The sequence below is a fragment of the Dendrobates tinctorius genome, unplaced genomic scaffold, assembly GCF_039654945.1.
Source record: "Dendrobates tinctorius isolate UK_male_01 unplaced genomic scaffold, ASM3965494v1 ptg000020l, whole genome shotgun sequence".
NCBI lineage: Eukaryota > Metazoa > Chordata > Amphibia > Anura > Dendrobatidae > Dendrobates > Dendrobates tinctorius.
The window spans coordinates 53,038,827-53,053,411 of NW_027361688.1; the positions used below are offsets into that span (position 1 = coordinate 53,038,827).

A 14,585-nucleotide genomic window follows, 5' to 3' on the forward strand; every position below is an offset into this window, starting at 1 on the left:
AACTTGTCAATTTCTTTTTTATTATTTTAGCAGTGAAAAATAAATCTGAAATTTGTAAAAAAAAAAAAAGCAAATTGTGTTTCTATTGCCATTTTCAGAGACCTATAACTTTTTTATTTTCCATCCATGGAAAATAAATGATGCCATTTTGGTGTATAAATTACATTTTAAGTACTTTTTATTGTATTTTATTGGAAAGTGCAGCAACCAAAAGGTGGAAAATTATGGTATTCCAATTTTTTTGCTCTTTTTGGGACATAACAATACCAAATATGTTTATTATTTTTATGCTTGCATATATTTAAACTTTTCTAAATATATATATATATATATATATATATATATATATATATATACAGTATATTACATCTATCTATCTAAGAAAAGCCGGCAATTCAGAGGCCGCATGGTGTAAAATTACAGCAGGAGCCAACAGGATGGAATAGATGGATTACACAAAGCATTACTGTGATTGGCAAGCAAATAAAGTGCCAAATATGCTGGGCGGGTCACCCGAATATACCAAGTCGAATACCAAATTACTCGCCGAGTAACGAATAGCCCAAATAGCGTACTATTAGTGCGAGTAACGAATAGTGCCGGATGTATTCACTCATCACTAGTCATACTGATTAAAAGAAACACTAATGTAGCGGATTCAGTCCTGCTACAACTGTACTACTGTAGCCTCATGCAGACGTCAGTATTTTCCACGTACGAGAAAAACTGACAGATTTTTTTGCTCAGAGTGTGGTCCCAATGTCATGAGTTTTCCTCGTTCTTTGAGAGAAAAAAAAAGTTGCTCCACTTCTCTTTTCTGACAGTCCATGAAAATCCTGATCCGATCATGGACTCATAGACTTGCATTACTGATTTTGATCCCACTCTCAGATCAAAATCAGGCATGTCTTTGTTTTTCAAAACTGTCCACTCAGTCCCAGGAAAAGATCGGACATGAACAGCCCCATAGACTATCCAAAGTATGAGTCCTATCTGTGAATGTAAGAGAAAAACTGATGAGACTTTAGTGTTAAAATTCTAACATCTGCTCCCTTCTCTGCAGCTCTCGATCTGTATTCATCCTGCATATGTCTCCATTGACCTGAAGTAAGATACGACCTCAAGTGAAGAAAGGGACTCCAGAAATATCGACCCTTATGCTGCAGTAAGACCAAATTACAGATGCTCTGTGATAAAGAGAGAGATTTATGGCATAAAATAAAATATTGATATCTTACTAAAAATGATATGATCTGCAATTTTTTTTTATTTTAGAGAAACACTTCAAGGTCAACATCATTTAAAGGCAATCTGTCAGGTCAGATAATGCATTAACCTGCAGACATAGGGTTAATCTGCCGGATAATAGCAATAGGAAGGTGATTGCCACCATACTGAATTTGCCGCACCTGGGTGAAAATGAACTTTATTTCTACCGGGAGCTGCTGGCTTTCAGTCATACAGGTGTGCTTGTGTAGCTTTAGTAAGCACAACCGGCACTTTGACTGAAAGCTGCCTTTGCAATGCCTTTGCGCGTTGGCACATCTGTATGACTGGAAGCCAGAACCTCCCAGAAGGAACAGTTCATTTTCACCCGAGTGCCAGACCTTCAGTGCAGTGACCTTCTTAATGCTATTAACCGGCAGATTAACCCTATATCTGAAGGTTAATAGAGGTATCGGACCTGACAGGTGTCCGTCATTATGAGATCTGTATTGTTGAAAACACGTGATACTCTATGCATCCTATTAATTAGAATACAGTTAGGAAGATAATGGGGGGCTCATTGCAATTATCAAAACAAGTCGCCCATTATGATATCAGGTTTCATCACTTAGGACTGATCGGCCTCTATGGTATACGGTCATGACCGAAAGTGTTGGCGCCCGTGAAATTGTTTCAGGAAATTAAGCATTTCTCCCATAAAATTATTGCAATTACAGCTTTTTTTGTACTCATGTTGATGTCCTTTGTGTGTTTTGGAGCAACACAAAAAAAAATGAAAAAAAGCTAATTGTACACAATTTCACACAAAACTCACACAAAACTGGTCCGGACATAACTGTTGGTATCTGTACAAAATTGTGGGTAAACAGCTTTGTTTCAAGCATGTTATGCTCATTCAAACTCTCCTGTGGCAAGTAACAAGTAAGGGCAATTCGCCTTTGGGCGAAACGCGTCGGGCGTTAGGGAGACGCATCAGGATCCCACATGGGTAAGGATTTTTTTGTACCCTGGCACTTTATTACTCTGTACCTGTGACATTGTGGGTAGTGTTTATGTTGGCTTAATACAGATATCATTTAGGGGACGCCATTCTTTATATCCTTTTTCTTAATCTGTTTCTCACATTGTGGAGGGACTTGTGCTGACTTTTTTGCTGCCTATATTAAATGGGGTTACTTAAGTGCTATTTCAGCAGCCTTTATTTGGATGATTCGGATGGACGGCTTGCCCATTATTGTGAATCTCTTTGCTCAATGAAATCTACTTAAACCTACCCTTGTATTATAATGTACAGTAATTTATGTGTGCCATACAATTTTTCTGATGCATCCCTTTTGTGTCGTACCACCCTGGGATAATACACTCATTTTTTTTATGTGTTTGTACTATGGTATATGTATTTTTCTATAAAGTGAGATTTTATATTTAAAAGACAGCTTTATTCAGATTTATCCTGGGGCGTACAGACTCCAATTTTTCTTGTAGGTTTATTATTAAAGGGAGTTGCCCAATTTTGACAATGTATTGAAGTTGGTAGGGTTGATAACCTTTGTTGTACTAATATGAAAATCACACCTGAAACCAAATAGAAAAGGGGAGAAGTTGACTCAATCTTTGCATTGTGTGTCTGTGTGTGCCAACTAAGCATGGAAAACAGGGAGAGGAGAAGAGAACTGTCTGAGGACTTGAGAACCAAAATTGTTGAACAATAGCAACAAGCTCATGGTTACAAGTCGATCTCTATAGATATTGAGGTTCTTTTGTCCTTGGTGCACAACATAATCAAGAAGTTTACAACCTATGGCACTGTAGCTATTCTCCTTCAATGTGGACGGTAGAGAAAAAATAATGAAAGGTTGCAATGCAGGATAATCTGAATGGTGGATAAGCAACCCCAATCAAGCTCCAAAGAAATTCAAGCTGTTCTGCATGCTCAGGCTGTATCAGTGTCAGCGTGAGATATCTGTTGACATTTGATTTAGATGAAACGCTATGGCAGGAGAACCAGAAGGACCCCACTGCTGACACAGAGATATGAAAAAGCTAGACTGCAATTTGCCAAAATGTACACTACCATTCAAAAGTTTAGGTTCACTTTAAAATGTCCTCATTTATGAAAGAAAAGCACAGTTTTTTCCAATGTAGTTAACATTAAATGATTCAGAATTACACTTTATACATTGTTAATGTTGTAAATGACTATTCCAGCTGCAAACGTCTGGTTTGTAATGAAATATCTTCATAGGTGTATAGAGGCCCATTTTGAACAACCATCACTCCAGTGTTCTTATGGAATTTTGTGTTTGTTAACTGTGTAAGAAGGCTAATGGATGGCTAGAATACCCTTGAAAACCCTTGTGCAAGTATGTTAGCACAGCTGAAAACAGTTTGGCTGACTAGAGAAACTTTAAACCACCTTCCTTTGAGCTAGTTGAGAATCTGGAGCATTAATTTGTTGGTTCTTTTAAGCTCAAAATGGCCAGAAAAAAATGAACTTTCATGTGAAACTCGACAGTCTATTCTTGTTCTTAGAAATGAAGGCTATTTCATGCAACGGTATGTAGTACTCCCTTCAGAGGAGAGCACAAACAGGCTCTAACCAGAGTAGAAAAAGAATTGGGTGGCCCTGCAGCACAACTGAGCAACAAGACAAGTACATTAGAGTAGAGTCTGTAGTTTGAGAAATCGACACCTCACAGGTCTTCAACTGGCAACTTCATTAAATGGTACACACAAAACGCCAGTGTCAATGTCTACAGTGAAGAGGCGACTCCGGGATGCTGGCCTTCAGGGCAGAGTGGCAAAGAAAAAGCCATATCTGAGACTATCTAATATAAGGAAAAGATTAATATGGGCAAAAGAACACAGACATTGGACAGAGGAAGATGGGTAAAATGTGTTATGGGCAAACAAATCCAAGTTTGAGGTGTTTGTATCACACAGAAGAACATTTGTGAGATGCAGAACAACTAAAAAGATGCAGGAAGAGTGCCTGACACCATCTGTCAAGAATGGTGGAGGTAATGTGATGGTCTGGGGTTGCTTTGGTGCTGGTAAAGTGGGAGATTTGTACAAGGGGATTTTGAATAAGGAAGGCTATCACTCCATTTTGCAATGCCATGCCATACCCTGTGGACAGCGCTTGACTGGAGCCTACAACAGGATAATGACCCAAAGCACACCTCCAAATTATGCAAGAACTATTTAGGGAAGAAGCAGGAAGCTGGTATTCTATCTGTAATGGAGTAGCCAGCGCAGTCACCAGATCTCAACCCCATTGAGCTGTTGTGGGAGCAGCTTGACCGTATGGTATGCAAAAAGTGCCCATCAAGCCAAACCAACTTGAGGGAGGGGCTTCTGGAAGCATGGGGTGAATTAACTGCTAGAATGCCAAAGGTCTGCAATGCTGTAATTGTTGCAAAGGGAGCATTCTTTTATAAAGTTTGAAGGAGAAAATTATTATTTCAAATAAAATTCTTTTTTTCGAACCTAGTCAATGTCTGGACTAGATTTTAAATTCATTTGGCAACTCATTTGATTAATAAAAGTATGAGTTTTCATGGAAAACACAAAATTGTCTGGGTGACCCCAAGCTTTTGAACAGTAGTGTACGTGAGTTAGCCAAAATCCTGCTGGGAAAGCATCTTGTGGACAGAAGAGACCAAGATAGAGGTTTTTGGTAAAGCACGTCATTCTACTGTTTACCAAAAATGGAATGAAGCCTACAAAGAAAAGAACAAAGTACCTACATTCAAATATGGTGGAGGTTCAAAGATGTTTTGGTGTTGCTTTGCTGACTCTGGCACTGGTTGTCTTGACTATGTACAAGGAATCATGAATACCAAAGGATTTTGGGTGACAATGTAATGCCCAGTGTCAGAAAGCTGGGTTTGTGTCCTAGGTCATAGCGCTATTAGCAGGACAGTGACCCAAACATACTTCAAGGAGCACCCAGAAATGGTTGGAAGCAAAGAGGTGGAGAGTTCTGAAGTGGTCAGCAATAAGTTTGGCTCGAAGTCACATTGAGCACCTGTGGAGAGATATTAAAATTGCTGTTGGGAGAAAGTGCCTTCAAATATGAGAGACCTGAAGCAGTTTGCAAAAGAAGAGTAGTCCAAAATTCCAGTTGAGAAGTGTAAGAAGTTTGCTGATGGTTATAGGAAGCAATTAATTGCAGTTATTTATTCTAAAGGGTGTGACACCAAATATTAACTTGAGGGTGCCAACAAATTCGTCTTGCCCATTTGGGGGTTTTGTGCGAAATAATGTTAAATTTACCTTTTTTTCTCTGTTTTTGTCTGGTGTTCCAATGCACACAAAAGAAATAAACATGTGTATAACAAAATGTGTAATTGCAATAATTTTCTTAGAGAAATACTTCATTTTCTGGAACAATTTCAAGAGTGCCAACACTTTCTACCATGACTGTATATATCCTTGATATGATAGCATGTAACTTCCAGACTTCCAGACTAAAGAAAATAAGAAATTTTGTATCTTATGTTTCTAGAATGAAGTTAAATATAATGTGGTGAATAGTTTAGATCGCAGTCATTGCACAAAGGCACAAAATATTGTTTGAAAACATTGTTTTGGCCTTAGAAGATTATAATATACACTGTATTCTACATACACAAGCACTTGGCAAACTCTAGGATTAATCTTGTCAATGGGAAAAACATCTTCGCTCCAAGAGCCAACTAACAGATGGCAGTGCTTCTATGCAATGTAAGCAGTATTGTCACACATTACAGAATTAGTCAAACATGATCCAACACAGAAACTGAATCTCTTGCAGCCTATTTTATAGCGGGATCTCTGAACCAGAGCACTGTAACTGAAGTAAATTACAGATATACATTTTTTTAATTTTCTGTTTTGACTTTTGAACTTTAAAGGGAACCTGTTTCCAGGCTCCCTTTAAATTAAGGGCAGAGTCATTGAGGACATAGCGAAGTACTGTAATGGGCATGCGCGGTGAAAGGCCAAGAAATACCAGCGCATGCACACTACAATACTTTGCTGTGCCCTCAGCAGGGCAGAGAGAAGTACGCCTGCACAGGAGCACAATGGGCACCCTGTGCAGATGACATAGGAAGCATCATCCACACAAAGCAAGAATGAGGATGGCGATAGCAAGAAGAGAGGAGGCGATGAATCATAACCAGAACTGCCACCAAACTTTTTTTGTGCATTTAATGCTATATTATCAGAATACGTCAGATGTCTATTATGTTTCATACCAGCTCAATTGCATCCTTGCAATTCATTATAGAGAGCTTAGTCATATATTTTCCAGTCTGACCTGCGTACATGCTCTCCTATGATGATAGGATGTCAGTGTCTGTCTTCATATGGATTACATGATGACATCATTACCTTTCAAATCCCTACTGCTGTCATCTCACTAATACCGCCTCCTTCAAAAAGATACAACCTTGTTTTTTATATGACCCACATACAGCTAAAGATAATGATATCAGAATTAACCTAAAAACAGTGATATAATAGTTGTGTCATATGTATTATTATCTGCAGAGTTATTAATCTTTCCTGTCTCATACTGTCTATATTAGTGTCTGTGAGTGCTGTGTGCAGAATCTCCGGTGTATACTCTCAGTTGCAACTTCTTTCCTTTCCTCTGCCTCCTGCTTGTAAGAACTGACAAGGAGAAACTTATCACTAGCAAAATGAAATGGAGACAGCCTGAAGCAGCAACACACAAAACATATTAATACTCTGCAGTGTTAGGATGTTAGGGGACAGCAGTTTTGTCACTGATATATCACTGCTGCCTTTCGATATGAATCATTGCAATGAGTTGAGACTCTGTAAAGTCAAGGGCATCATGAGAAATGTAGTCTGCATACAGAGGCCATATCAGAGAGAAGAAAAAAGGAGCCAAGGTAGCAGACAACCCACAAATGGCATAACAACAACAGAGAAACACAATAGCCTATGTTATTGTTTAATATTAGCCTATACTGCACCATTTAGGGATAAAAAGAGATTCTGCTTTAGGGAAACAATTAAACAAATGGCAGTGCATAGAACATGTATTATGATAAAAATACACATTTGTCTACTGGTAAATATTTAGAAATTTTTAAAGAGGATCTCCTATAATGTCGAAAGTAGCCAGTTTTATTTCTCTTTTATTATTAATGCTGTACCGCTGAGTATTCAGTCTATAAATGGCATAAAAATGTGTTTGAAATCAGCTACAGTCAAGTTTTATTCTTTCCAAGTGATGAATCTATAATTTACAATGACATTTTACATAGAGTGATTATGATGATGAAACACATAACATTGTTTGCACATATACCAATATACTGTACGACACTGACCATTTGCTGAAGCCAGGATCATTGCCTGAAGTCTCTCCGTTTCAAACTGGTTGTTTGGCCAAACTCCAGCTTCCTCTGTGGGTTGTGCTCTAAAGAGACCACAATGACACAACATGATTACTGTTCAATATCACATGTAATTAAGTCAAAGCACAACAAACAGAACCTGCAATTTATAGGATTGCACAACAATGAAATATCTGTTCTTTAGGTATTACGAAACAAGCCAAAACAGGGGATTCATTTTGGAAACAAAAATTAGTATTTGTCAGCAAAACAAGTACATGATCTGTGCTAAGATTTATTGGAAATAAACTTTATGAAATCTACAGAACAAAAAAAGGAAAATTGTTTGTACGGGATATAGTAATGATGAACCCTAGTGATCAGTGCAATCTGTGGGGTAATGTAGTAGCAAGTGCTCACTTTACCTACAGCACCACACACTGGTACAATGAAGAATACCAGTCTGTCCAAGTAATACACAGACATGCCGATTCCTCTACAGTGATAGAAGCTCTTCGCAATTCTCTGTTCTGACTTATACAAGATCTACAGTACATAATTGAATATTGTAAATTAGCTTTCTAAAGCAGATGTAATATGCAACAAAAGAGATGCATTTGGATTTTCACATGACCACTATCTCAGCAGCAGGCAACAAATGCCGCTCATCTCCTCCAAGTCTCTTTATACACAGCTAGAGATGGTACAATTAATTAAGGGTCATTTTCAAATTCTTTAATGGGTAAAATTGCAAAGTGCTTGACAGAACTAGTATTATTTAAATTCACTTATTTTTTTAAAAATCCAGTACGTTCTCAAGAACAAAGAGATTTTTAGTTGCATAATTTACTCTCTCTGCCAGGATAACGGTCCACCTTTGCAATCTATCAATGATGGCTGGTGTTGTAGGTTCGGCGGTGTTTGGTGGTGTGGGGTTCCGGCGACATTTTGTGAAAGGCGGGAGCCCAGAGCACTTCTACTGCCTCAATGCTGTGGCGTCTGGGAAAATAGCCACCCGAGGTGGCGCATGCGCAGATTGAGGTCTTGGCAACGAGATCTCATTTCCCGAGATCTTGGGACGAGATCTAAGTCTGAGCATGCACCGTCTTCGGTGGCCATTTTCCCGGAGGCCACAGCTTCGAGGCAATGGAAGTGCGGGGCGCTCCCGACTTTCACAAAATGTCACCAAGCACCGCCGAACCTGCTGAACCTGCCGCAGCTGCTGAACCGGGATGGGAGTGAGATCATCTCCCTGAAGCATCAGACCACAGGAAGAATCTCCCGCCTCCTGCTGCCACCACGCTAATTGTAAGTACGGTATATTCCGACTATAAGATGTACCCCCGTTTTCCACAAATGTTTTTGGGGAAAAAGTGCGTCTTATTGTCAAAAGGCTTTATGCAGTGGCAGCCCACATCAAGCAGCACCCTCCACTTAGTATCTTCTTTTCAATGATATCTGCATCCAATGGTGAAACAGGGAGTCATCAGCAGACCAGAGCAGCCGGAGAACAGGGTTAGGCAGATGAAGGGGGGACATAACACTGTGTAGATGGCTGTGCAGGGACATAATACTGAACATGGATGTTTATTAGGACTAACACTTTGTAAAGGGGCTGTGTAGGAACATCATTCTGATTGTGTAGCTATGTGAGGACATAATACTGTATAAGGGGGCTGTGGGCTGTGTGGAGACATAATACTGTGTAAGGTGACTGTGTGGGGACATAATACTGTATAAGGGGGCTGTGTGGAGACATAATACTGTGTAAGAGGGCTGTGTGGGGACAATACTGTTTATAGGGGCTGTGTGGTGATATCACTCTGCATGGGGGCTGAGTGGGGACATAATACTTTGTAGTGAGACATTATACTGTGTGAGGGGCTCTGTGGGGACTTCATACTGTTTGAGGCACAGTGTGGTGCCATCATACTATGTGGGTACATCATATTATGTGAAAGGGAGCAGTGGGAAAATAATATTGTGTATGGGAACTATGGGCTACTGATCAAGGTACAATGGCTCATTAGTAGGAGCAGTACAATTTACTGCTTTATATAAACTTTATAAAAAGTAGTAAACTATATTGTTTGATTAGCTGCTTCAGATAAGAATAAAGGTCACAATAATATGATAACATGTATCATAACATGTAATAGCAATAGCAGCTAGTCAACAGTCTAAATTCCGCTAAATATTAAGTGATAAAAATGAATATAAAACCACAGTTAAAAGCAGAATTTAGTCCAGCTGGTTGGTTCGGCCCTCCACATTAGTCACATTATCTCATGTGACCCCTTGGGGAAAACAATTGCACATTCCTGGTGTATTTCTTTTTTTTTCCAGCATACTTTTTTTGTGAGCTGCTAACATATAGCATGGCGGAAACCCCCTTTAAGTACAATTTCTGGGAAAATGTGTAAGAATGCTATATTATGTAGAAAATGAAACTATTGATCTCATCCTATCTGATATGGTTGACTCAGAAATTTGTGACCTAAGGCAAAAGGCAAAACCTTTAGACCCCTACTGTTACTTGCATTAGCCATGTTTTTATGAATGCACAGCTTGTACTGTTGTTAACAAAAACGCTATTCAACACTAGAAGATGATTAAATTTACAAGCTTTTTCCTTTACATATAAGACATCAGCAGAGTAGTTACATTGTTAAAACAGATGGGAAAATTGGATCTTTTGTGGCCCGAAGGCCTAAGACAAAGAAATTATGTCAGTTTACCGTTAAGACATATTAAATTGTATGACAGTATAACTATCCTCATCTTGAAAGATTTATTTGAAATATTGTGAATTACAGTGGGTATGGAAAGTATTCAGACCCCTGCAAATTTTTCTCTCTTTGTTTCATTGCAGCCATTTCTTAAATTCAAAAAAGGTTCATTTTTTCTCAATGTACACTCTGCACCCCATCTTGACTGAAAAAAAGCAGAAATGTAGAAATTTTTGCAAATTTAAAAAAGAAAAACTAAAATAACACATGGTCATAAGTATTCAGACCCTTTGCTCAGTATTGAGTAGAAGCACCCTTTTGAGCTAGTACAGCCATGAGAGTTCTTGGGAATGATGCAACAAGTTTTTCACACCTGAATTTGGGGATCCTCTGCCGTTCTTCCTTGCAGATCTTCTCCAGTTTCGTCAGGTTGGATGGTGAACGTTGGTGGACAGCCATTTTCAGATCTCTCCAGATATGCTCAATTGGGTTTAGGTCAGGTTTTAATCCAGGATATCTCTGTACTTGGCCGCATTCATGTTTCCTTCAATTGCAACCAGTCATCCTGTCCCTCGAGCTGAAAAACTCCCCCATAGCATGATGCTGCTACCACCATGTTTCACTGTTGGGATTGTATTGGGCAAGTTATGAGCAGTGCCTGGTTTTCTCCACACAAACCACTTAGAATTATCACCAAATAGGTCTATCTTCATCTCATCAGACCAGACAATCTTATTTCTCATAGTCTGGGAGTCCTTCATGTGTTTTTTAGCAAACGCTATGCAAGCTTTCGTATATCTTGCACTGAAGCGAGGCTTCCGTCATGCTACTCTGCCATAAAGGCCTGACTGGTGGAGGGTTCCATTGATATTTGACATTGTGGAACTTTCTCCTATCTCACTACTGCATCTCTGGAGCTCAGCCACAGTGACCTTGGGGTTCTTCTTTACCTCTCTCACCAAAGCTCTTCTCCCACGATTGCTCAGTTTGGCTGCACGGCCAGGTCTAGGAAGACTTCTGGTGATTACAAACTTCTTACATTTAAGGATTGTGGTGGCCACTGTGCTCTTAGGAACCTTGAGTACTGCAGAAAATCTTTTTTAATCTTGGCCAGATCTGTGCCTTGCCACAATTCTGTCTCTGAGCTCCTTGGCCAGTTCCTTTGACCTCATGATTCTCATTTGGTCTGACATGCACTGTGAGCTGTGAGGTCTTATATAGACAGGTGTGTGCCTTTACCATTCAAGTCCTATCAGTTTAATTAAATACAGCTGGACTCCAATGAAGGAGTAGAACCATCTCAAGGAGGATCACAAGGAAATGGACAGCATGTGACTTAATTATGAGTGTCTGAGCAAAGGGTCTGAATACTTATGACCATGTGATATTTCATTTTTTTTAACACACTTGCAAAAATTTCTAAATTTCTTCTTTTTTTCAGTCAAGAAGGGGTGCAGAGTGTGCATTAATAAGAAAAAAATGAACTTTTTTGAATTTGCCAAATGGCTGCAATGAAACAAAGAGTGAAAAATTTAAAGGGGCTTGAATACTTTCTGTACCCACTGTGTACTGCAATGTATAGTATTATATTTATTTAATTCCCGAATAACAGGTTGTCCCACAATTACAGTTTATCACCTATCACAGGATAGGTTGAAAGTGTCTGAGCAAGGGGGCTCCTAAATCTGGGACCTCCCGTGATCAGGAGATTGGAGGTCCTGTGTCCTCTGTCGTAAAGGAATGATTATCCTGCATTCATCTAATATGTAAAGCTCAAGTGTGTGTATGTACTGTATGTATGTGTGTATGTATGTGTGTGTGTATGTCCGGGATTGGCATCCGCACCGTCGCAGCTACAGCCACAAAATTTGGCACAGTCACACGTCTGGACCCCGAGAGCGTCCTAGGCTATGTTGTGAGGTGAAATTTTAACCCCACGCATTCCAATTCACCAAACAATTTTGCCCCTGTCTACATACTGGGGAAAAAGTGTATGCACGTCAAGCCCCGCCCCTCATTATGATGTCATAATGGTTGCCATGGCGAAGCTGATTCATCATAGGTTGCAAGCCCCGCCGCTCGTTATGATGTCATAATGGTTGACTATGGGATGGAGGATGTGTGATGGGTATATTGGCACTGGACTATGGGATGGAGGATATGTATGACGGGTATATGGGCACGGGACTATGGGATGGAGAATATGTATGATGGGTATATGGGCATGGGACTATGGGATGAATGATATGTATGATGGGTATATGGGCATGGGCCTATGGGATGGTGGATATGTATAATGGGTATATGGGCACGGGACTATGGGATGGAGGATAATTATAATTTGTTATAACTAACCACAGTTAGATACTATGCCCAGGCAGCGCCGGGCTCTTCAGCTAGTTGTTAATAAGACTGAAGAACAAATATAGCTGTGTTGCTGGATGTACCGAGTGGTAGGAGACACAGTAAATTGAAACTATCACTGGAATGATAATTTTTAATTGTAGGATGACAATGTTAAATAAAAAAATGTTTTTCCACCACTTCAACACCGATCCTTTGTTATGTCACCAATGTTCCTCTACTGGGCTCCCAGCTTCCCCCAATAGTTGGAACCTCATGCGTCTAATGCAGAAAAGTAGCACCAGATTTGATATTCCCACCAAAGTAGCAAAAATAATATTTCTTTCGCTGATTGGCTGCATTGGTCGCATGATGCCCCCATCAGAAAAGGAAGCCAGGAGCCAGCTGTGAATGCATTATGGAGGGATCACGCCAATCCGATAGGTGCATATGGAGTGTAGGGGTGTATATTTTTTTTTCCTATTTTGAACGACCATTTGACCATGGTATGACCTACATATCAATGTCCATGATTAGATTTGTTTTCATTGTCTTTATCACTAGTCATAGTCTCCATTCATATTCACTGGTGATTATGAGTCTCTGATTTGTCATATTTCTAGTTAGGGAAAGCAATTCACCAGTATTAGTTTCCTTGTCCAGGTACATGTTAAATCTCATAAATATATGTATATACCAATGGCGCTCAAGCGTACACCCACAGAACACAAAGCAGCAAGTAATAAGACAACACACCACTCAAGTTGTCTCCATAAAATAATAATAATAAATAAACCTGATAGAAACTTGCGCTAATTAAATGTGTCTTGGTTAAATAAAGATATCTTATGAAGAAATCTATTACCTTTACTGAAGCTAAAAACTGGCGAGGCAGGGAAAAGGGTCTTCAGAATGCAGGGTGGATTTCCAGGTCCTTTCCCAATAATACTCCCCGACACAGGTATATAGTTACTGGAGCTAAAGGGTGCTACCTCCTAGCATGCCGCCGTCCCGGCCGGTGACTGGCGCGCAGCTGGAGGTGTATATCGGCAGGCTGTAAGAGTACCAGCCGCCGCTTGCAAAAGCAGGCCTGCAAGGTCCAAAAAAGCTGAAGGACCTTGCGTGACGTCACAGTCACGTGATAGATCACGTGACAGGCAAGAAAGCCCTATGGGGCGCTGATGGGGCCAGAAAGCAATGGCAAATCCTACGCGTTGCGGAATTCACTGATTCCTTCTTCGGGGATGGCCCCCTAGAGCAAGAGGAACCCTTATATAGCCTCCATTATATAGCAATGGAGCATTATACTATGCATTAAAAGCAAATAGCTCAATCTCGCTATTTAAACTGTTTGGGATCAGAGTATTCAATTCAAATATCCATTTACTTTCCACCCTGGACATCTGATGGATAAAATTACCTTTCCTGATACTTCTTTTAACTATTTGAATCCCAGTCACTTTAGTGTCCCTTAGGGAGCTCCCATGATGTGTAAGATAATGATTAGAGAGGGGGTGACCTGTGAATTTCTTACAAATATTCCGTAAATGTTCCCCAATTCTGACATTTAAGGGACGTATCGTTCGACCTATATATAATTTATCACATGGACATGTGATACAATATATCACCCCCTTCGTGTCACAGGTGATAAAATCACGAATCTGAATCTCCATGGATTTATTTATAATAGAGAATTGTTTCTTACTGCCTAATTTTCTGCAAGATACACATTTTTTGCAGGGAAAAAAACCTTTTAATTGCTGTTGTGAATGAGAATTGGGGCCTTTTTTAGATATTGAAATAGAAGGGGCTACCAGGTTACCTAAATTATTTGCCCTTCTAAAGACAAACCTAGGGCGGGCTGGTAGAACTTCCCCTATGATTTTATCATTCTTCAAAATACCCCAGTGTTTATTTACAATTTTTC

General features: G+C 39.7%; 1 protein-coding gene across 1 annotated transcript in view; it reads right to left on the bottom strand.

Moving 5' to 3' along the window:
• Positions 1-14,585, bottom strand: part of LOC141083180 (protocadherin Fat 4-like) — a 229,560-nt gene that overhangs the window by 15,474 nt on the left and 199,501 nt on the right. The window contains exon 10 of the mRNA XM_073567346.1: positions 7,578-7,666. Coding sequence (XP_073423447.1) covers positions 7,578-7,666 — 89 coding nt within the window. The remainder of the gene's footprint in view (positions 1-7,577; positions 7,667-14,585) is intronic.